Source organism: Salmo trutta, chromosome 15 (assembly GCF_901001165.1).
Source record: "Salmo trutta chromosome 15, fSalTru1.1, whole genome shotgun sequence".
Taxonomy (NCBI): Eukaryota; Metazoa; Chordata; class Actinopteri; order Salmoniformes; family Salmonidae; genus Salmo; species Salmo trutta.
The window spans coordinates 14,070,914-14,094,853 of NC_042971.1; the positions used below are offsets into that span (position 1 = coordinate 14,070,914).

At 45.1% G+C, this 23,940-nt stretch overlaps 1 protein-coding gene across 3 annotated transcripts in view; it reads left to right on the forward strand.

Moving 5' to 3' along the window:
• Positions 1-23,390, forward strand: part of shroom1 (shroom family member 1) — a 43,904-nt gene extending 20,514 nt beyond the window's left edge. The window contains exons 1-8 of one of the 3 annotated variants that reach the window (XM_029690478.1): positions 7,271-7,588; positions 10,832-13,578; positions 13,745-13,797; positions 17,559-18,179; positions 18,324-18,908; positions 19,177-19,288; positions 19,583-19,855; positions 20,629-23,390. In XM_029690478.1, the coding sequence (XP_029546338.1) occupies positions 10,975-13,578; positions 13,745-13,797; positions 17,559-18,179; positions 18,324-18,908; positions 19,177-19,288; positions 19,583-19,855; positions 20,629-20,961 (4,581 nt within the window). In that variant the 5' untranslated portion in view covers positions 7,271-7,588; positions 10,832-10,974 and the 3' untranslated portion in view covers positions 20,962-23,390. Of the gene's footprint in view, positions 1-7,270; positions 7,589-10,831; positions 13,579-13,744; positions 13,798-17,558; positions 18,180-18,323; positions 18,909-19,176; positions 19,289-19,582; positions 19,856-20,628 lie in introns of those variants that run through there. The other 2 variants (XM_029690479.1, XM_029690477.1) reach the window with 2 other exon arrangements.
• The last annotated feature ends 550 nt before the right edge of the window (positions 23,391-23,940 follow it).

The following is a 23,940-nucleotide window of genomic DNA, read 5'->3' on the forward strand; positions in this document are numbered from 1 at the left end:
AACGGTGCAGTTTAATAATAAAAATCACCGTGAACAAAAACAAACAAATACAATGGGACGAAACCCTTTGCATGCCAGACAACTCTTACAATCAACAATACCGGACAAGGACATGTGGGGAACAGAGGGTTAAATACACAACATGTAATTGATGGGATTGAAACCAGGTGTGTGGGAAGACAAGACAAAACAAATGCAAATGGAAAATGAAAGGTGGATCGGCGATGGCTAGAAGACCGGTGACGTCAACCGCCAAACGTCGCCCGAACAAGGAGAGGGACCGACTTCGGAGGAAGTCGTGACACCCGCGCACCGACACCGGCATCGGGGACGACCCGGAGGGCGAGGCACAGGGCGATCCGGATGAAGACGGTGGAACTCCTGCAGCGTTGAAGGGTCCAACACGTCCTTGACCGGAACCCAGCACCTCTCCTCCGGACCGTACCCCTCCTACTCCACGAGATACTGAAGGCCCCTCTCCCGAAGCCTCGAATCCAGTATGGAGCGAACGGAGTACGCCGGGGCCCCCCCAATGTCCAGAGGGGGCAGAGGAACCTCCCACACCTCAGACTCCTGGAGCGGACCAGCCACCACCGGCCTGAGGAGAGACACATGGAACGAGGGGTTAATACGGTAATCGGGTGGAAGTTGTAACCTATAACAAACCTTGTTCACTCTCCTCAGGACTTAAAATGGCCTCACAAACCGCGGACCAAGCTTCCGGCCAGGGCAGGCGGAGGGGCAGGTTTCGGGTCAAGAGCCAGATCCGGTCCCCCGGTGCAAAAACCCGGGCCTCACTGCGGTGGCGATCTGTGTTCTCCTTTTGGCGCATCACGGCCTGCTGAAGGTGAACACAGACAGCCTCCCATGTCTCCTCTGCACGCCTAAACCAATCGTCCACCGCAGGAACCTCGGTCTGACTCTGATGCCAAGGCGCCAGAACCGGCTGGTACCCCAGTACGCACTGGAAGGAGAGAGGTTAGTGGAGGAGTGGCGAAGCGAGTTCTGTGCCATCTCAGCCCAGGGCACGAACGCCGCCCACTCCCCTGGCCGGTCCAGGCAATAGGACCACAAAAACCTGCCCACATCCTGGTTTACTCTCTCCACCTGCCCATTACTCTCGGGTGAAACCCTGAAGTAAGGCTAGACGTGAACTGGGGACCTAGACGTGAACTGGGGACCTCGATCAGACACCCCGTTGTGCCGGAAGACATGTGTAAACAAGGCCTCCGCAGTCTGTAGGGCCGTAGGGAGACCGGGCAGAGGGAGGAGACGACAGGACTTAGAGAAACGATCCACAACGACCAGGATCACGGTGTTACCCTGTGAGAGTGGAAGATTGGTCAGAAAATCCACCAACAGGTGCGATCAAGGCCTTTGTGGAATGGGTTAGGGGTGTAGCTTACCTCTGGGCAGGTGCCTAGCAGCCTTCCACTGGGCGCACACCGAGCAGGAGGAAACATAAACCCTCATGTCCGTAGCCAAGGTAGGTCACCAGTACCTCCCGCTCAAACAGCGCACTGTCCGACCGATCCCAGGATGACCAGAGGAGGGTGTCGTGTGGGCCCAATAGATCAACCGGTCACGAACAGCAGACGGGACGTACAGACGCCCAGCGGGACACTGAACGGGAGCGGGCTCTGCATGTAATGCCTGCTCAATGTCCGTGTCCAGCTCCCACACTACCGGCGCCACCAGGCAGGAGGCGGGGAGTATGGGAGTGGGATCCATGGGCCGCTCCTCTGTGTCATACAGCCGAGACAATGCATCTGCCTTCACGTTCTGGGAGCCTGGTCTGTAAGAAAGGGTAAACACAAAATGGTGAAAAACATGGCCCACCTTGCCTGGCGAGGGTTCAGTCTCCTCGCCGCCCGGATGTACTCCAGATTACGGTGGTCAGTCCAGATGAGAAAAGGTTGTCTAGCCCCCTTAAGCCAATGTCTCCACGCCTTCAAAGCCTTGACGACAGCCAACAGCTCCCGGTCCCCCACGTCATAGTTTCGCTCCGCCGGGCTGAGCCTCTTCGAGAAGAAGGCACAGGGGCGGAGCTTTAGGGGTGTACCCGAGCGCTGAGAGAGCACAGCTCCTATCCCAGCCTCGGACGCGTCCACCTCCACTATGAACGCCAAAGAGGGATACAGATGGGCCAGCATGGGAGCCGAGGTAATCAGAGCCCTCAGGTGACTAAAAGCCCTGTCCACCTCAGCTGACCACTGCAAGTGTACCGGGCCCCCCTTCAGCAGTGAGGTAATGGGAGCCGCTACCTGACCAAAACCCTGGATAAACCTCCGGTAGTAGTTGGCAAACCCTAAGAACTGCTGCAACTTCTTTACCGTGGTGGGAGTCGGCCAATTACGCATGGCTGAAATGCGGTCACTCTCCATCTCCACCCCTGAGGTGGAAATGCGATACCCTAGGAAGGAGACGGACTGCTTGAAGAACAGGCATTTCTCAGCCTTGACGTGCAGGTCATGCTCCAACAGGCGACCAAGCACCCTGCGCACCAGGAACACATGCTCGGCGCGTGCAGTGGACTATATCAAAATGTCATCAATATACACCCTGCCCGTGCAGGTCCCTGAAAATCTCATCTACAAAGGCTTGGAAGACTGAGGCATTCATCAACCTGTACGGCATGACGAGGTACTCATAGTGCCCTGAGGTGGTAGTGAAGGCCGTCTTCCACTCGTCTCCCTCCCGGATACGCACCAGGCTGTAAGCGCTCCTGAGATCTAGTTTGGTGAACAAGTGCGCACCGTGCATTGACTCAATCGCTGTGGCTATGAGCGGTAGTGGGTAACTATACTCACAGTGATCTGGTTCAGACCCCGATAGTCAATACACGGGCGCAGACCTCCCTCTTTCTTCTTCACAAAAAAGAAACTTGAGGAGGCGGGTGAAGTGGAGGACCGAATGTACCCCTGATGTTGAAGGGTGACCTCATCTTCATCACTGCCACCGCGTAGTCTGGGAAAATGTGAATATTCTGGTGGTCGTGGGTGATGGGAGCCGCTCGCGCTGCCTTACGGAAGACATCCTCCTTCTCCTGAATGTAGTGGAATTGAACTACTATGGGTCTGGGCGGCTCCCCATTCTTCGATGTGGACTGTATGTTTCTGTGCGCACAGTCAAGGTTGGGGGCGTAATCGAGGCCTAGAATTTCCTGTAGCAGTTTAGCTATGGACAGGGTAGGCCTGTCTGTTCTGGAGGTCCTCAACCTCGAGAACAACCTATTTTTTTTAATTTTTATTCAAGAATCCCCTAGACTGTGGCTCATACTGCCCTATAAGCCTTTTGTGCTGTGATTATAAAGAAGTGAGTTTGATGACATCTGATGATAGCCGGGTGACTTGCTCTTTCAGTGTCAACATTTTGTCGGGGTAAATATTTGCGCCACCTTCCAGGCTATTCAGATGGGTGTCATGTCTCGCCAAGTCTTCGTTAACGGAGTCGATCTTTATGTTGACCTCGGTGGCGAGAATAGCTATTTGTGCAGATAGGTCAGTGGATAATGACTCCGCCTTAGCCAGCACAGTCTGTTCAGATTTAATGATAGCCGCCATTACCATGGCTAGGTCGGGGGGATCAGAGTCCGTGTCAGATGAGCCCAAGGCTTCAGGAGAAGCCTGCTCCTTTGTGGCCCGCGGCCGTTGTTGTCTTGACATTTTACAATTAAAAGGCCAACATTTTCAGAAATAAATGCCAGATTAGTAAATTGGGTTAGACTTCAAATTAAATGTTACAAATTGAACACGGTGCGGGAGGTGTTGGTCAAGTATTACTTGTAAATTGTTCGCCCTGGATCAGAGCACAGAGAAAACGCGTCTTCACATGTTGCTGCTCACCCGTAGTCCCCCTTTACCGTAATTCTGTCACCAAACTGCGTCTGCACAGTTCTTCCAGTAAATGTGTTTTTGTTCAATTTTATGTGTAAATTGTTCAACATAGTGCTTGTGTATAGTGTTGTATGGTTTTGTTTGGCATACATTTTAAAACATAAAATCAGCGTAATTCAGTTGGACCATGGAATTACCCCTATGCAATAACTCAACCTCTCCACCTTTTCAAAAAGCTCTTCCTCTTGATGTTTGTTTGATCAGTCTCAACAGTGAAATTCTCTCTTACCCTGGGACCTTGAGAAAAGTCCTAGAACTGGGTTTTAACAGGACGGAAAAGTCTGCGTTCCACTATCCATTTCTCTATCTTTCTGTCTCTTGCCGTGTCATTCATTTTCTGTTTCCACCCAATTCTGAGGCCACAGTTGTTGGGCCCATCCTCGACCTAGGCCTATAAGCTTTCAAAACAAGTTAAAGTAGCTTCAACTGACAGACACCTCAGGCTGTAGTCAGATGTTTTGTTTGTGTCAGTGGTGCAAAACTCTCTTTACTTGCTTCCATGACTTGTGTAATCTGGTGCTCCATGTGCCCCTCGGCTGGAGAGGGCATGTGCAAATTTAGAGCCCAGAAGCCTTCCAACCTCTGTTCTTTGGCTTGCAGAAGTAACCTGAGCTGAGTTGAAGCAGCCTACATGCCATATAGATGCTTGGATCCTCAGGGTCTCTCCAATTACCTAGCATAGACCTATAGGACTGCCTTACATTTGAAAATCACCCTGTAATTCACACGATCTGGTCCCGTTAGGACATCTTATCGGTCAGCAGCAGTTCATCCAGTCATCCTCAGGTGTCGCATCACTGGAGTCAATACTAGTGCACTTAGCTGTCTTCGATGACATCAGCCTGGTAGAGAGTGCATGCCGAGCCCCTGGTGGTCTGGTCTCGTGGCATTAAAATTGAGGTCACGCTGGAAGAATAAGTACCTATGAAAGCCTGAAATACACTGGTGGAATTCCGCCCTGCTCGGCCTAGCAATCAAATCTTCTTACTGAGATTTTAACCCTGGCACCTCCCAACTAAGTATTTTAAAACAATGACTTTAAACTCTTGCTTTCTCTTTCTCTCTTTTCCTTTATTGAATGCCTGTATATGATTGGGGGAAACTGAGATTAGTTGCCAGGTAGAAAATCATTTGTTACCATGTTAAGTAGGCTAAATCTGTTCTGAATGATGCCACATATGGTATAGCTGACATATCAGGCACATCAAGTCAATGTAGGGTCTTAAACGACTGCATCGCTTAAGCTTGCCCTTCACGTGTCCATTTTGTGTGGGTTGTCAATAGTCAATACAATTAGTCATGTGCACAAATATACAAAAACAACATGTAGATGTTGGATTCAGCACTGTGGCTCAGTGGGGAGTGTCCGAGTGGTGTTAAGAATAGCCCTTCTCTCCTGTGTTGCTTGCCCATCTCTAAGCACTTTGTGACTCATTCAGTGGGCTGGCAGGTGGGAATGGCAGCAGGTCAAAGATTTGACATTAACAACAGAGCACCTAACACCTCAGACCAGATGCTTCCAGCTTGAACCAGCCCATAACATAAAGCACAATGGCCAAGTGATCATCAGGGAAATACAGGTCTATACTGTATCTTACAGGAAAACACCACTACAGGTGAAACAGGCCTAGTAGTCAGGCAATTCCAGTCAGGGGCAATTCCATGGTAACGGAATTATTCTTTGACAATTTTTTTTAACTTTCAAATGTATGCCAAACAAAAACATTGTTTCCAAAGTGTAACATACCATACAAATCTATGCACTACCTTTAACAATTTGCACTGAACATTTTACACAAACTAATTTAGTGAAAGAACTGCGCAGATGCAAACTTTGGTAACGGAATTCCGGTAAAATCTCTTTCAGGTTTTTATGTGACAACGTTTTCCAAACACTCTGTTAAATATCTGCGCCGAATTAAGATTCAAAGATTTCTACAGAAAGAATGGGGGTGTCAACTATGACATGACACTTTGAGTTTGAAAAATCTCTTTTGGTTATTGAACTACAGTAAGTGGATCTGAATGTCATTCTCATGTTTCACAAGTTTGGACATCACAGCGCACCACATCAGAGCACAGTAGAGTTCAGTGCAGTAGAGTAAAGTACAGTCAAGTACAATATACTGTACTGTGTTATACTTTACCTTTCTTTATTGTACTGTATTGTAATGTATGGACTGTACTCACTGTACTGTATTTTACTGTACTCTACTGTGCCACTCGCTGTTCTGTACTATACAAACTTGTGGAACATACGTCTATGATATGTTCAGATTTGGTCCGGTCCGTCTGTGGACGTTAACATCAACATCAAGGCCAGCTGAACATAACAGTATGCCAGTGGAAAGGAGGACAGTAACAGGTGACCAAACTGTGGTTTGTGACTACTATGATTTCCCATTGTAGCCAACATTAATTCTGTTACGGATGTTTTGGTAATTCCGTTACCAATTTCGTAACGGATTTACAAGTTTTAATCACTTAATAATTCATAAACAAAATTGATATCCGTAAAATCACTATAACTTATTGGTAGGTCAATCATTACTTGTAACTTCTGTGAACTTTCATTATCCTCCCTCACGAGAGAGAAATTAGAAAATATCTTAAAGATATGTGGGTTTTTGGTAACGGAATTTGATGGCACAAGGCAATATTTCTTAAACTTACAGATGGTAAAGATTTTCTCCCCCCCAAAATATGTGTTCATATTAGTTGGCAGGGGTCTTTACGTCCAACATTGTGTTTTGATGTATTTCTGATATACTTTTTCTGGTAGAGGCTTTCCAAGACCCCTTTTCCATCCATTTATTCAGAAATCAAAGCCTTACATTTTTTTGATGGAAAATGGTTGAAAAATGTATCAATGCTTTCATTTCCCAAACATCTAGACTCTTAGCTTTCATTTGACACCCAATTTGACATGCTCCTATGAACTTCACTTTGGTGCTCATGGGTTCTTTTACATGGAAATGCCCTCAGGCACTATGCCTTAAGCCAATCAAACATAATGTCTTTGTTGTGAAATGTCATAACATCTCCATGACCTTAGTCTGTTTTTTAAAGAAGTCAACATAATGAGATTGGAGTAAAATGGAATGTCCTGCACTGAAACAAGTGAGACACAACTACCTTCTTGGCCCAAGGTTTTAGAAATGAAGACCAATGTTTGGGTAGTTGGGGCCTGCAGTAGAGGGGCGAGGAGGGAAAAGGTGGGGTCCCTGGCTTGTCCGTCTTTGTGAGTGTTTAGGGTTGAGAGCAGCACCCACCCCTGCTGCTTGGCTGCTCTCCATGTGCCGAGGACCCTGGGAATGAATGGTGCCCGGGCACTGTCTTTCTTTGAAGCCAGCCAGGAATGCGAGGCCCTTTTTTTTCTTTTTTTTTTTTACGGCACTAACTATCTGCGGTGCTCATTGTTCATCAGCTAGGCGGACGGACGTCACAGGCATGCAATAGCCGCCTCCCGTCTTGGTCTTGGGGGAGAAGGACTCACTGGAACTTTACATTTCCTCCTGGTAACTTGTTTTGGTCCTTCTTTCACCAATAGATTCACCAGTAGATTACTACTAAAGCTATCTGAATTGTATCTAAAAGTCAAGTGCTAACTTGGAAATAGTTTTTTTATTTTTTCATTTCATGTGGAATCAAAAGTGTGAGCTCTCATACCAACAACTTTGTCAAAGGATTTGGTAAGTTGCTGCTTACAAGTTTCCTTGTGGTACTCTTAAAAATGTATTCCACTTAGGCCTGTTGGTATGAGTTGATTTGACTCTAATAGGAGTCACTAGCCTATGTGATGGTTTATCCAGCCAACCAGTTCAGTTTTCTGGTGTAGTTTGCTGTAATAATGGTGTGAGTGTATTTGTCTGGGAATTTCTCTCTCTGTTCTCTGTACATTTTGCTTCCCCATCACTTCCAAATGAGCACTCCCCTGTAGTTCCCCTGTTAGTGTGCTCTAGCTAGCAGTTCAATGATAGAAGCCTGGCAGCCGCTGCACATGGAGAATCAGGTGTACCTTTACAACACATGAAAAAAAAAACTTTTAACATCACTAACTAGACCTGGGATGTCAGTGTGCATGGCAGCTGGAGGTTTTCATATTTTCATCAGCTGCCAACCAGGGGACAAGGGGGAGATCTATAACACTTGGTTGTTGAAGGTCTCAGAATGGTCACTGTAGTTTCTGGTACAATGCGGCTTGGAACAGAGCTACCTCAGCCATCTTAAATGGTTGGTATTTGACCAATTTGTTTGTGTATGTCTGTGTTGGCCCACGAGAGAGTGAAACCTGTTCGGCATCAAGGACTGTGGAGCTCATTGGCTTGTCTTTGTGTTGGCTACACTGATCTGTGTGTATGCGTGACAGGTATGCACCTCCTGGAGGGAAACTAATCACCAGAGGCCTGCGTTCAGCTTTCTTCTTAAAATCTACTATCACCCACCATTACAGCTTCCTGTTGATGGACTTCGTATCAGTATTTTGATGTTGGGTAAAACTGTATTCTAAACACCAATTTTGGCAGAAAGACAAGTTTCACTGTACTAAATCTAGTTAAATCAGACTCCCTCTTCCGTTACAAACATGGTCCGCATGAAATTATTAATTCAGGTTGTTATTGAAGATGACGATTCAACCATGACATATAAACCACAATATTTACCTTTTTAAAGCTTTTCTTTTAACAAACACCAAACAAACACCCAACATATGATATAATGTTGGATTAAGATGGCGCCGGAAGAAATGGCTGCCGTTTTACGGGCGCCTAACCAATTGTGCTATTATGCGGTGTTTGGTGTTTAGAACCTTAGATCAGACCTAAATGAAACATACTATTTGTCAAGTCATTCAAACACATTCAGTGTATGTGCCTGGTTGGTTTCCTGATGAGTTAAGCCAACACACAGTGCTACATTCAGTGTTCCAGTGGTGGATAATCCATAAAAAAAAAGTTATCACATGACTAATCCTCAAATATGTCTGCAAAATGTATATGGAATTCCGGGCATTTTTGGAGCGGTGCAACGTGCACCTCAAGGTTCTAATTAAGGGGTCTGGTTCCACAGGCACCTCTAACAGGTGTTCCATGCTGTATGTAGGTTTTCCATTAAACTCATACATGTTGTTCCAAATGTTTTATTTGATACTTTTTTACACATTTCCTTACAATTATATTTGAAATACATTTTGTTTTCCTGTGAAAAACATTTGCAATAGGAAAAAAATATGCAGTCAATATCTTTGCATTGCAAAAAAAGCAGTAGAACTGTTCTTTTGTTAGCCTCTTGTGCTTAATTGCTGATATTTAAATTCCCAGCCCTCCATTTCCGCGATTAGCCAAGAAAAGGCCTATTCTCCTCTGAGGCTGAGCCCTCCTAACTCAGGCCTTAGTGCCATTAGAGACCTTAATAGTTGAAGTCATGGACAATTCTACAGTAACAGAATTGCGTTAAGACTCAGATTTTTCACATAAAGTGTATGCCGAATTAAGAGTCAAAGATGTCTGCAGAAAGAATGGGGTGTCAGCTATCACATGACACCTCGCGTTTGAATGTATACTGAACAAAAAAAGAAACGCAACATGTAAAGTGGTCCCATGTTTCATAAGCTGAAATAAAAGATCCCAGAAATGTTCCATACGCACAAAAAGCTTATTTCTTTCAAGTTTTGTGCACTATGCCAGTGGAAGGGAGAAATGTAGCAGGTGACCCAACTGTTTGTAACTACTATGATTTCCCATTGTAGCCAATTAAGTTGCAGAAATTGTCTTACTGATTTTTCTGAAATTCTGTCACCGATTTGGTAACATCATTTTGAGTTTGAATCACTTAATAATTCCTAAACAAAATTGATATTAGTAAAAACACTAACTAATTGGTAGCTCTACCTTTACTTGTTACTTCTGTGAACTTTCATTATCCTCCCTCCTCATGAGGGAGATATCTTTAAGACATTTTCTCATTTATGTGGGTTTTTGGTAACAGTATTTCAAGTCAATGTTTCTTAAACTTAGAGAATGCAGAAAAAAATCTCCTAAACTAAATGTAAGTGTTGATATTAGCTGGCAGGGGTCTTTCTTCATTATTATTGTGTTTTAATGTATATCTTCTGTAATACCTTTTTTAAAACTTATATCTGTCTGACAATAAATCAAAGCCTTTGCTTATTACATTTTTAGGATGGAAAACAATTGAAAAATGTAGATATGCCTTAATTGATGAAACATATGGACTCATAGCTTTCATTTGACACCCAATTTGCCACCCCATTCGATAACCAATGCTCCTATGAACTTCACATGTTGGTGCTCATGGGTCCTTTTACATGGAAATGCCCTCGTCCTGACAGTGGACCAGTGTGGGCAGTGGGCAAGTCTTTCTCGTGAGAAATTCCAGATCAATGGTCAACGGTGAAATCACATTTATATTATTACAGATACCCCCCCCCCCAGTACATTAGCACTTGGAAAGGACACATTTTTGTCAGGTGTGGAACTTAGATTTCCACCTCTCACTAACAAGAGAGGTCATGCAGCATTGCAGATGTCAGAAATTCCAAAAATCTATTTAGAGAGAAATAGTTGTTAGAATACTCTGAGAATTTCTTAATTGCATTTAGCTGAAAGGTTCCGTGGCTGTACCTTTGATCTAGTAGGTCGGTGTTGAGTGTTGTTGTCCAAGTAGACATGCCATGATGATAATCTAACACAAACATAGTATTAATAGTCAACGCAGTCAGCTATACTCGCTGAGAAAGCAGCACATGCTGCATGCCCCATTTCCTATACATTTTCATTGGCAGGAAAAAGCTACAGCATATTTAGGTTGGGTTTTTGACTCCCAGCTCTAGGAGGAGGAAATGGAGCATGATACATTACATTTTATCTCTATTAATATAACCAATGTGTTTTGTTTTTTCATATTTTTTTTAGGAGTTATTGAAAAAGCAGACTACTGAAGAAGCTTAGAAAAGAAGGCAGAAAATGACCTGAATTCTCAGAAGTGAAAGATTAAGCTAAATGTGTCCGTATCACTCCCATTTCACCTGGGTCCACGCTTCAGTTTCCACTGCCAGATGGATTCCTATAATTTCCACTTTGAGAGAATGAGCAACCTGGACCTGCACCCTCTGAGCCTACCATTGAGTCGGCTCTCCCCAGCCAAGTCCACCAGCAGCATCGACCAGATCACCCACCAGCACGGCAAGGGAGACTCAGCCTACAGCTCCTTCTCTGGGGGCTCCAGTGCCCCGGAATATCCGTCCCCCCTCCTTTCAGACGACCTCCAGCACCACAGCCTGCACTACACAGACCTGAAGTATGTGAAGGCCATCTACCACCCCAACGTCCTCGACTCTGACGCCAAGAGCATGGATCAGCTCTACCGCTCGGTGGAAGCCATCTCAAACCAGTACCGCCACAACGATGGCTGCCTGAGTGCTTCACAGTACTGTAATCAGAATCAGGAAACGCTACCGCCCCCTCCTCCCCTGCCGCCTCCACCCCCCGCCCGCCTGGACAGCTTCATAGCCACCAGGAACTTGGAGAACTGCAGGGCACAGCATGGCCCCGAGGGCCAGCTGGCAGACAGGCCACCTCCACAGCCCCAGACAAATAATTCTGATGCTGCCTGTCTCAAGCCTGACCTAGTCTATGGCCGCCGGGCCTCACAGCCCTATCACAGGGACCCAGTGGACCCTGACCACACAGTTAATAACACTGAGCAACAAAAGTCAGCAAACATCTTAAGCCGATCACCCCCTCGCACGAGTCAGCCTGAGCACCCCAAACAGCAGTCTGGTAGCGGCAATGGCGGGCACTTGGAGGGTCAGCGCAAGAGGGCGCACTTGGCCCACGGCTCCCTCATGCCGGAGCAGCAGCGGTCCGCCAGCCCCTGGCATGTGGCACAGAACATGGTCAACAGCAGCATCCAGCACAAGGGCCAGTTCTACTTCGTTACAGGTGTTTGTAAGTCCAGTGTGAAGCATGGCTCTCTGTGTGTGCCAGAGGTGGGCAGTGAGAGCCCTGTGCCAGCGCCAGTGGAGACCCACAGGCTGGTGGAGAGGGAGAGTTCACACAACACCATGGACAACATGTTCAGGAACACCCAACTGATGCACCACAGCACCCATGACACCGCAACAACCAACGACAGGGAGTTTTACACCAAGAGTCAAGATGAGGAGAAACTGATTCAGAGTAGAATTTCATACGGCCCCTCTCACATTTCAAACCAGGGCTCACGCAGTTTCGATGCCTTAGAGCAAAGTCACAAGGTCCAGAGCAGAGAGATCGGCAGGCATCACAGCCCCAACCACCACATCTTCTACTGCGGCCCAGAGGAGAACTGTCCTCCATTATCAAACTTCCATAACCTGGTAGTCCCTCCTCCAATCAGCATGGAGCAGGCCAACCACCACAAGAGAGACAAACAGGTCAAGAGAGGGAGGAGGCAGCCGTTAGGAGACGTTGCCAGCGAAAAAATCAACAAGGAAACCACCCCGCTTCTGTACCACCTCACTGGAGCCAACAGGGTGGCGCTGAGTTTGCACAAGCCCAAAAAGGACATTGAGGTCAGTGTGAAAGATGCAGGCCTGAACACAACCCCCATTAACTGTAGTGATACAACACCACAGGGTGAAACATCCAAGGAAAAGAGAGTGAAGGCTACCTCCCACCCCAGCAACACCCTGGATGACTCCTTCAAGAAGTACTACAAGGAGAAACTGAAGGACGCCCAGTCTAAGGTGCTCAGGGAGACCTCCTTTAAGAGGAGGGACCTGCAGCTGTCCTGGCCCCACAGAGTGAGGCAGAGGACTGAGCTCAGGCCCACAGTACTTCACACTGTCTCCTCTTCACAGGACTCTGAGACCTCAACAGACACACTCACCCCCTCCCCAACACATTCTGAGGGGACAGATGAGGAGAACATAAAGGAAACGGTGAAGGAGGTTGAGAAAGTGAAAGAGAGCCTGGTGGTAAAGGACAGTGAAAAGGAAAACGGGAGACCAGCGAACGTTGCCCAGCCTCAGGTGGCTCGAATCAGGGGAAGGAAGCGCCTGACTCCAGAGCAGAAGAAGCTGTGCTACTCCGAGCCGGAGAATCTGAACCAGCTGGGTGACACACCCTCCCACCACACAGCCTGCCGTTCCCTGGGCAACGAAAGTGAAGGAGGCCTGCTAGTGCTCTCAAGCGAGGAGGGGGAGCTGGGAGAACAGGGCCTGGTGGCAGCTAGGAGACAGATGTTTGAAACCAGAGGCAGGGCCATGTCTGCCTCCAGCCTCTCCAAGACATCCCTGAAGAACCTCCAGCACAAGGCCCTGGTGGCCTACATGGAGCGCAAGACAGGACACAAGGTAGCTGAGTCCCAGCAGCCCGCCCCTCAAGTCTCTCAAGTCCCCAGCCAGAGGCACTCCACGGCTGGGAAGCCTTTTGACTGGGATCCCAGGCCTCTGCACAGGCCCCACTCCGCTGGCCGCATCCTAGACTCAACCTCCAGCTTGATAAGAAACTCACAGTTCAGCTCCACCCAGGCCCGAGGTTATTCCCAACAGGCCAGCTGGAGAGAGTCACCCAGCCCCTCTCAGGGGAAGTCTGCCTCTGTGGAAAGTCTTCTGGACCAGCCTGAACCACCTGAGTTCTTCAGAAATCGTTCCACCTCAACGCCCCACGCATTTCAGGTAAGCCTCATCATCATCAGAATACTAGCCTCACTCCCCAGGCTTTAATGGTATTTGTAGAATTTCATAGAATTTTTTAGAGGCCCGTGTCACTTTTCTGAATGTACCACAATAAATGTTCAAAGGGTGTTATTAATGTTTATTATTGGTATGGGTTTGGCTACAGGGTCACAACTACATGAATGATCCCTCACCAGTTAATACTTTGGACACTTCCAGGTATGTTGCCCTCACTAGCTTATTGGGAATGTGGGAGTATCTGTGCCTGTAATATTTACTGTAAACCATGTGTGTTGTACACGGATGCTTGCTCAAACTTGATTTACTGCGGCAAAACACATACAGTGCCTTCAGAAAGTATTCACACCCCTTGACTTTTTCCACATTTTGTTGTTACAGTCTGAATTTAAAATTGATTCAATTGAGATATTGTCTTTCACTGGCCTACGCACAATACCCCATAATGTCGAAGTGGAATTGTTTTTAGAAATGTTTACAAATTAATTAAAAATGAAAAGATGAAATGTCTTGAGTCAATAAGTGTTCAACCCCTTTGTTATGGCAAGCCTAAATACAATGTGGACACCCCTTAAAATGAGTGGATTCAGCTTTTGCAGCCACACCCGCAATCTCCATAGATAAACATTGGCAGTAGAATGGCCCGTACTGACGAGCTCAGTGACTTTCAACGTGGCACTGTCATAGGATACCACCTTTCCAACAAGTCAGTTCGTCAAATTTCTGCACTGCTAGAGCTGCCCTTGTCAACTGTAAGTGCTGTTATTGTGAAGTGGAAACGTCTAGGAGCAAGAACGGCTCAGCCGCGAAGTGTTAGGCCACACAAGTTCACAGAACGGGAGCGCCAAGTGCTGTAGCGCATAAAAATCGTCTGTCCTCGGTTGCAACACTCACTACAGAGTTCCAAACTGCATCTGGAAGCAACGTCAGCAGAAAAACTGTTCGTCTGGAGCTCCATGAAATGGGTTTCAATGGCCGAGCAGCCGCACACAAGCCTAAGATCACCATGTTCAATGCCAAGCGCCGGCTGGAGTGGAGTAAAGCTCGCCGCCATTGGACTTTGGAGCAGTGGAAACACCCTCTCTAGATTGATGAATCACTCTTCACCGATCTGGGTTTGGCGGATTCCAGGAGAACGCTACCTGCCCGAATGCATAGTGCCAACTGTAAAGATTGGTGATGAGGAATATTGGTCTGGGGCTGTTTTTCGTGGTTCGGGCTAGGCCCCTTAGTTCCAGTAAAGGGACATCTTAACGCTGCGGTATACAATGACATTCTAGACGATTCTGTGCTTCCAACTTTGTGGCAACAGTTGGGGGAAGGCCATTTCCTGTTTCAGCATGACAATGCCCCCGTGCTCAAAGCGAGGTCCATACAGAAATGGTTTGTCGAGATCAGTGTGGAATAACTTTACTGGCCTGCCACAGAGCCTTGACCTCATCCCCATCAAACACCTTTGGGATGAATTGGAACACCGACTGCGAGCCAGGCCTAATTGCCCAACATCAGTGCCCAACCTCACTAATGCTCTTGTGGCTGAATGGAAGCAAGTCCACACAGCAATGTTCCAACATCTAGTGGAAAGCTTTCCCAGGAGAGTGGAGGATGTTATAGCCGCAAAGGGAGGACCAACTCCATATTAATGCCCATGATTTTGGAATGAGATGTCCACATACTTTTGGCCATGTAGTGTAAGTTCAAGTCATATAATAAGTTGCATGGATGACTACCTCATCTCTGTACCCCACACATACAATTATCTGTAAGTTCCATCAGTTGAGCAGTGCATTTCATACACAAATTTGACCACAAAGAACAGGGAGGTTTTCCAATGCCTCGCAAAGAAGGGCACTTATTGGTAGATGGGTAAAAAACAGACATTGAATATCCATTTGAGCATGGTGAAGTTATTAATTACACTTTGGTTGGTGTATCAATACACCCAGCCACTACAAAGATACAGGCGTTCTTCCTAACTCAGTTGCCGAGGATGCATCAACAACATTGTAGTTACTCCACAATTCATACCTGAGTGAAAAGAAAGCCTGTACAGATTTAAAAACATGCATCCTGTTTGCAATAAGGCACTAAAGTAGAACTGCAAAGAAATTAACTTTGTCCTAAATAGAAAGTGTTATGTTTTGGGCAAATCCAACACATCACTAAGTACCACTCTTCATATTTTCAAGCGTGGTGGTGGCTGCATAATGTTATGGGTATGCTTGTCATCGGCAAGGACTAGGGTGTTTTTTAGGATAAAAAGAAACTGAATAGAGCTAACCACAGGCAAAATCCTTGAGGAAAACCTGGTTCAGTCTGCCTTCCAACAGACACTGGGAGACATTCACCTTTCAGCAGGACAATAACCTAAAACACAAGACAAAATATACACTGGATTTGCTTACAAAGACGGCATTGAATGTTCCTAAGAGGCCTACTTACAGTTTTGAAAATCTATGGCAAGACTTGAAAATGGCCGTCTAACAATGATCAACAACCAACTTAACAGAACTTGAAGAATTAAAAAAATAATAACGTGCAAATATTGCACAATCCAGGTGTGCAAAGGTCATAGATACTTACCCTGAAAGGCACACAGCTGTAATCGCTGTCAAAGGTGATTCTAACATGTATTAACTCAGGGGTATGAATACTTACAGTGCCTTCGGAAAGTATTCAGACCCCTTGACTTTTTCCACATTTTGTTAAGTTACAGCCTTATTCTAAAATGTATTAAATCGTTTTTTTCCCCTCATCAATATACACACAATACCCCATAATGACAAAGCAAAAACAGTTTTTTTGAAATCTTTGCAAATGTATTAAAAATAAAATATTAAAATAATACAAATATCACATTTTACATGCAGTACCAATCAAAAGTTTGGACACACCTACTCATTTCAGGGTTTTTCTTTATTTTTACTATTTTCTACATTGTAGAATAATAGTGAAGACATCACAAGTATGAAATAACACATATGGAATCATGTAGTAACCAAAAAAGTGTTCAACAAATCAAAATATATTTTGTACTCTTCAAAGTAGCCACCCTTTGCCTTGATGAAGGCTTTGCACAATTTTTTTGTTGTGCCGCGACACAATCCTGTCTCGGAGCTCTACGGACAATTCCTTCGGCCTCATGGCTTGGTTTTTGCTCTGACATACGCTGTCAACTGTAGGACCTTATATAGACAGGTGTGTGCCTTTCCAAATCATGTCCAATCAATTGAATTTACCACAGGTGGACTTCAATCAAGTTGTAGAAACATCTCAAGGATGATCAATGGAAACAGGATGCATTTTACCTTAATTTTGTGTCTTATTGCAAAGGGTCTGAATATTTATGTAAATAAGGTATTTCTGTTTTTTATTTTTAATACATTTGCAGAAGATTCTAATAACCTGTTTTTGCTTTTTCATTATGGGGTATTGTGTGTAGATTGCTGAGGATTTTTATTTAATCAATTTTAGAATATGGTTGTAACGTATCAAAATGTGGAAAAAGTCAAGTGGTCTGAATACTTTCCGAAGGCACTGTATGTAAATGAGATATTTCAGTATTTAATTTTCAATAAAATAAAAATAATTGTCTAAAAACATGTTTTCACTTTGTCATTATGGGGTATTGTGTGTAGATAGGTGAGAATAAAATATATTGAATGAATTTTGAATTCAGGCTGTAACACAACATATTGTGGAATAAGTCAAGGGGTATGAATATTTTCTGAAGGCACTGTATACCATGTCAACATTCCATTCTGAGAAGTATATAGACATAACATCAAGATAGAAACATTAAACCTACATTACAACTATATTCAGGGAGTCGTTTTCTAAACTAGTGTTTTTTAATAAGCTATGATTAGGGTAAGATAAGAACATACCATATCTGAAAGGAAACTGGCACGTCAGTCTCCAAAGCATCTGAATATCATCACAATCTCAGTGTTATTTTTCAGTGCTCAGACTCAGAGGCCATTAGATGAGGAGACGGTGATAATGAGGAGAGGCCAGGCCATGTCGGTCCCTGAGGGTCAGCGGGTCCGGGTGGTGGCCCAGCGGGGGAAGTCCATGGAGGAGCTGGGTATGTCCCAGGTCAGCCGCTCCCTGGTCCTTAATAAGAGCTCTGAGCAGCTAGACCAGCTCTGCAGTAGGCAGATGGGCCCAGGACCAGGCCAGGAGAAGAGGATCGTCTCATTCTTCGGCGAGGGCCAGGAGAAAGCCCAGAGGCAGACCAAGAGGAAGCCCCTCTTCAAGCAAGAATCTGCACCACAGCTGGGCAGTGAGGAAGACAACGAGGAGATGACTAAAAGCACCAGGGAGTCTAGTGAGTCTGTCTCCCCGGCATGGAGAACCTCGTCTCGGGTCAGGACTCGCTCAGATGGCTCCCCCAGATCATATGACTTTGGCCCCCTCGTTAAAGATGAGATCGAGACCACTATGCGACCGTTATGCGACGTCCCACTCCCACCGTCCCATAACGGTCAGGAGTCCAGTGAGAGAGCGGTCAAGTCTACCTCAACTTCTCCCTCCATACCCATCAATCCTAGGGGCACTAGCGAGAGCAAGACTGGCTCCAGGTAGGTGACCATATAATGATAAAGTGACCCTCACTCCGCATACGACATTCTCATCATTTAAATCAATGTTACTGTATAAATGGCTATTTATCACTGTTGATATTATTTGAATAATTCAATTTTCGAATGTCTTTCTCATTCCAGCAGAGTGAAGACCACCCGTCCTTTACACCACTCTGTGGTGAGAGAGCAGTCAGTGGACGAGCCCAGTGTGAGTCCCAAGTCCCCTCAAGAAGTCTCCCTGAGCTGTGGAGTCACCACAGACCCCACTCTGTGGATCATACCACCTGAACCAGGGAGCAAAGACAAGGGCGAGGACTCAGCACTTTCTGATTATCTGGCCGAGGGAGAAACTCCAAATCTAGCCCCTGCTCCGGCAGCTTGTGAGCCCCTTACAATTTCCTCCACCACACCAGTCCCTGACACTGACACTTCCCAGAGTGGGGAGGGCGAGCAACCAGAGGAAGAAAAGGAAACCGGTGCGGTGGAGGAGGAGACCCCAGCAGGCGAGACAGAGAGCCCAGAAAAGACACCAACCACAGAGGAGTCAAAGTGGGAGGAGCTGGTGGAGGAGGTGGTTACAGCGGACCAATCGCTGGCTCGGGTGCTGCACCCGTTGACCAATCGTAAGACGGCGCTGATGCTAATGGAGCATCTACTGTCGGAGGACACTCTGCTGATGGAGGAGCACTATAAGAAGAAGCAGGAGCAGAGAGATGCTGCAGACAGGTGACTATCTCATTATTAGACACATTATACTGCACCGGTTCAGGTGTCTGATGGCCAGACCCTCGATCAGCAGGTGCCATGTTACCTGCTGTTACGTCAACGCGCCTAGATATCTGCTTACAAATTGCAGTTAGATTAAGAGACGCGTGCAAAAGACAATCACATGGCTAAAGACCGATGAGCATCTTTCCAAGGTTAATCTCATCCATATACATCACTATCATCAGTATCATGCGTGTGTCTTTTTCCGCTCTCTCTCTACCTGAAGCTCTGAAACAGTGGATGACGCTGAAGCACCTCCCACATCTCCTGATGATGATGATGATCAAATCCAACCCCAACCAGAGCCACTGAGCAAGGCGGATGTCACGGAGAAGAAGGTCATTATTGCTTTTCAGCTCTGCATTATGTTTTTTTTTTTTTGTAATAGAAGTGGATTTACTTTATCTCTGCCAGTTGATGATGTCATCTTAATATCATCTGGATGCAGTTTATTAACTAAGTAGGTTTGGCATCACCTGATGAAGTCTGCCCTGATTATTGAGATGCCAGATAAACTGTCAGACTCTCATCTTATCTCCTGTTTGTTTTGAGCTGACCACAAAGACCCCAAAAGCACAATGTCATGTATAATGTTCTCTCTCAAACTCACCAATTCCCTCCCCTTCCTACAGAGGCTGCTGGTGGCGTGTATTGAGGAGCGCCTGCAGGCCCTGGAGGAGCCCTGTGGTGCCCTGCAGGTGGAGATGCGTGAGAATGGGGTGTGGGGCGAGGCCGTGGAGGCCCTGGTTCGGGAGCGATGTACGCCCGTGGAGCTGGAGCGCTACAGCCTGTTCATCGGAGACCTGGAACGCGTGGTCAGCCTGCTGCTGTGTCTGTCCTCTCGGCTGGCCCGCGTGCAGAATGCCCTGAGTACCGTGGACCAGCACACAGACGAAGAGGAAAAGGTGAGAGAGACTGAAACTGTAGTGATGCGATCATGCTTTCAACCACTCATAGGCCCTTTACTTGGGATCAAACATGCAACGTACAAACATGCTGGTTGAAAAAAAGCACCTTATCTGAGCAGTTGTGAGACATTAAGAGGGATTGTTGATGTTGTTTATTTGATTGATTGCCTTTAATAGGTTTTGTAATGAACATGCTGACAGTGTTTCTCAGCTGGATATGTACTTTTCAGTCAATTCCTAATAAGATATTATGATTAGACTGCAACGTATATCACCCGATGTCATGTGATTCCACTCTGATTATCTCCACAGTAGTTTATTGCTAAATGTTCTAGTTTTGTGTGCTTCAAAAGTGCCCATGCTAAATTCTGATGTTTTATTGTTTCCCTGGATCTTCATATTTGTATTCAATGGGCTCATAGTTTAAATATTTATATGAATTTCACATTGACTGCCCTGTGTATTGAGCGTGTTTTAGTGGCTTGTGTTTTCTGCTGCTATCAGCAGTGCTGGTATTTACAATGAATCACCGAAACTCCAAACCAGTTTCGATGCAAATTTCTATCTGTCCTGCCCTCTGTTGACAAAAATAAATACTGCATCACTTTACTGTGAAACTGCAACATGAGCTTACTTGACTGGCAGTTTCTCCATAACAGCTGACCACAAAATGCCTTTCCATAAACACTACTAGTACACATTGGATAATGATGAAACATTTAGGGAATGTTGTGATTCATTTAATCCAACCTTTTTTAATCCCTTGGCAGGATTCTCTGGACAACCGTCACCGTCTGCTGTGCAAGCAGTGGGAGGACGCCAAAGACCTGAAGGACAACTTGGACAGACGGGAGAGGATGGTGTCTAACTTCCTGTCTCGCTGCCTGACGGCCGAGCAGCTACAGGACTACCAGCACTTCGTCCAGACCAAGGCCTCGCTCCTCATCAGGATGAAGGACCTGGACGAGAGGCAACGTCTGGGGGAAGAGCAGCTGGAGTCCCTGCTCAACACCCTCCCTCCCTGGGGACCACCATTAGGCCCCCATCCTAGTCTCTCATCTCCCCCAGATGTCCATCAACTCTCTGGGCTTATAGAGCCCTGAATCGCCTCTGCTTCATCCATCCTGGGCTGTCACCAGCCAGCAAAATTACATGGATGTCTGTAAAACAAAAAAGGAGTCCCTCAGACTCCATCTGTCCATATGTATGTATAAGGAATATCTGTGTGCTTTTAGAGGGGTGTAGAAGTTAGGACTACAGTGTGGAATGTTCAGTATATCTATTATCACTATAATTTTATGTCCTTTTCACCTCCGCCTGTGACTTTGAAAAACAATATAAGCTTTAAGATTGTATTCTGGCCTGGAAGTAGTCTTGTTGATCAATCATACTGTACTGTATGTGTCTGTCTGAAGCCTGGTGAGTGAGGATAGCCTGATAAGGTTGCTAAAATACTGTATATCTCAGTCAAAGTAGGTGGTAGATTAAATCTCCTTGTGTTTTTTTTTTATTTTTATGCATTTAAAATGAAGGCACTATAGATGAAAACCAAAAAGGTTAATGAAAAAAGCACTTTGATATGTAACTGCACATTTCTGTTTTCTTTTGAAAACACTAAGTTCAAAAGCTAAGCCTTACTCCATCCAATGTTGTTTTTTCAACTGATTTATATAGGAAGTTTAGGAAGTTGGTGGCACCTTAATTGGGGAGAACAGGCTCGTGGTAATGGTCGGAGTGGTTTCCATGTGTTTGATGCCATTCCATTCGCTCCATTTCGGCCATTATTATGAGCCGTCCTCCCCTCAGCAGCCTCCACTGGTGGTATGTATGACATTCAACGATGCCAATTATGTACAGGATAACCCACTGCAATTCAGGCTACAGATGGTATGTCTTATGGTTTCATGCTGACAAAGTTCCACCAAAGAGGTGAACCTCTTAAAAAGATATTAAGCATTTCCATTCCAGATATTTGTTTTGAAATATCCTTTGTATCTGACAAACTACGCTGAATTGAAATTATACAAAAAATTAAATGTCCAAGAACTTAAAACTCTCTTTCCTTTACCTCCTTCCACTAGACTGTTTATTAGGCTCTCACAGTACTCTAGAAGTAGTGAATCTGTTCTCGCTCTAGTAATAGTTTTAATGGAATCCTTGTGGTGGCCTTCAATGTCAACATTCCCCAGGAAAAGCCTTCATGAGGCATGCCTATTTATTTGTTTTGACTTATGTGGAAATGCACAACCCCAAATCTTCATTTTTGACTTTTTTTTTTGCATAATAATGCAAAAAAATAATGAATGCATAATAATGTTTGCTTTGTGTTCTTTGGTCCTTGTGTGATGTTGATTTCTGTTTTGCTATGATCAATATTGTTTGAATAATTTGACCAAGTGAAAGCACAGAGTTGTTATGATCCTGTGCTAAATGATGATCCAGCAGAGCTTACTGACATCACTGCTTCCCTCTGATTGATACCGTATGTGTTCATTGTGAGGGGATTAGGATGAGAGAAACCTTTTCCTGTTTAAGTAACAGTACCGTGTGTTTGCTTTGTGTTCTTTGGTCCTTGTTTGTTTTCCCAATCCTATTAATTCACAGATGAATATTTTATTATTGCTCCCTCCCATACATGTGCTCATGTACTATATAACGTTCACCCACGAGTGGATCTTCTGTTTGAGGACTTCCTCGGGCATTGATGGTTTCAGAACTGAAAGAAAGAAAAAATTCAATGTACTGTTCATCGGCAGAATGGATTATTTTGTGAAATAATTAGAGAGAACACAAACAATATACATTTCCACAAAATATTCTAATGTACACTGCTCAACTCTCTCACTCTAAACATTTCTCTGGAGATTTACGGCGATGTCCATTTCAGTTTGCTAAACAAATGTGTGTTTGTTTTGGCCTTTGTATAGAGGACAGCCACAAAGGTTAAGTGGGACTCTGCCTCAGAGCCTCGTTGTTTATATGGCCTGAAGGAATTCCTGAAACATGCGAAAGATCTGTCCCTGGAAACCGAGGCAGAGTATCACCAACAGAAAGGACATTCTTGCTTTCAACAGACCCATGCTATTTCCTGTTATGTATATAAACATGTATTATTGTTAGTAACTTATCACTTATTTTTACCCATTTGTCAAAAAGTGTTTTGTTAATAAATATCCCACAACAGGACTGATGTTTTTAAACAGGTATTGCTTGTTTAGTGGGGGTAGGGTTTTGCAATCCGGAAAGAGATCCAATTAGAAAGAATAATCACAATGAATGACACGTTTATTGGTTTTCAATCAATCCCATTCTTGGGATGACAGTATGGGCCTTTGTATTTCCTCTGGCTGTCTTTATTGTGTCTGACTCACTGTCACCTCCCTGTGTTGTGTTTTGTTTGCCTTGTGGAAAGATTTCTTAATTTGTTGCTTGAAATTTTCATGACATTTGTTATATTGTGAATAAATTAAACATTCTCCTTCCACCAAACCGTTCGCTATCTCTGAATAAAAATGGCCTGAGGTACATCGAACTAATTTTATGCTTCTTGAAACATCTTTTGAAACAGCAGATTCATAATGTTAACAGCTGTTAAAATGTCTTCAGTAATATGGTATGTGTTATATGGAGAGGCTGATATGGTATGTGTTATATGGAGAGGCTGATATGGCATGTGTTATATGGAGAGGCTGATATGCTATGTGTTATATGGAGAGGCTGATATGCTATGTGTTATATGGAGAGGCTGATATGCTATGTGTTATATGGAGAGGCTGATATGGTATGTGTTATATGGAGAGGCTGATATGGCATGTGTTATATGGAGAGGCTGATATGGCATGTGTTATATGGAGAGGCTGATATGGTATGTGTTATATGGAGAGGCTGATATGGTATGTGTTATATGGAGAGGCTGATATGGTATGTGTTATATGGAGAGGCTGATATGCTATGTGTTATATGGAGAGGCTGATATGGTATGTGTTATATGGAGAGGCTGATATGCTATGTGTTATATGGAGAGGCTGATATGGTATGTGTTATATGGAGAGGCTGATATGCTATGTGTTATATGGAGAGGC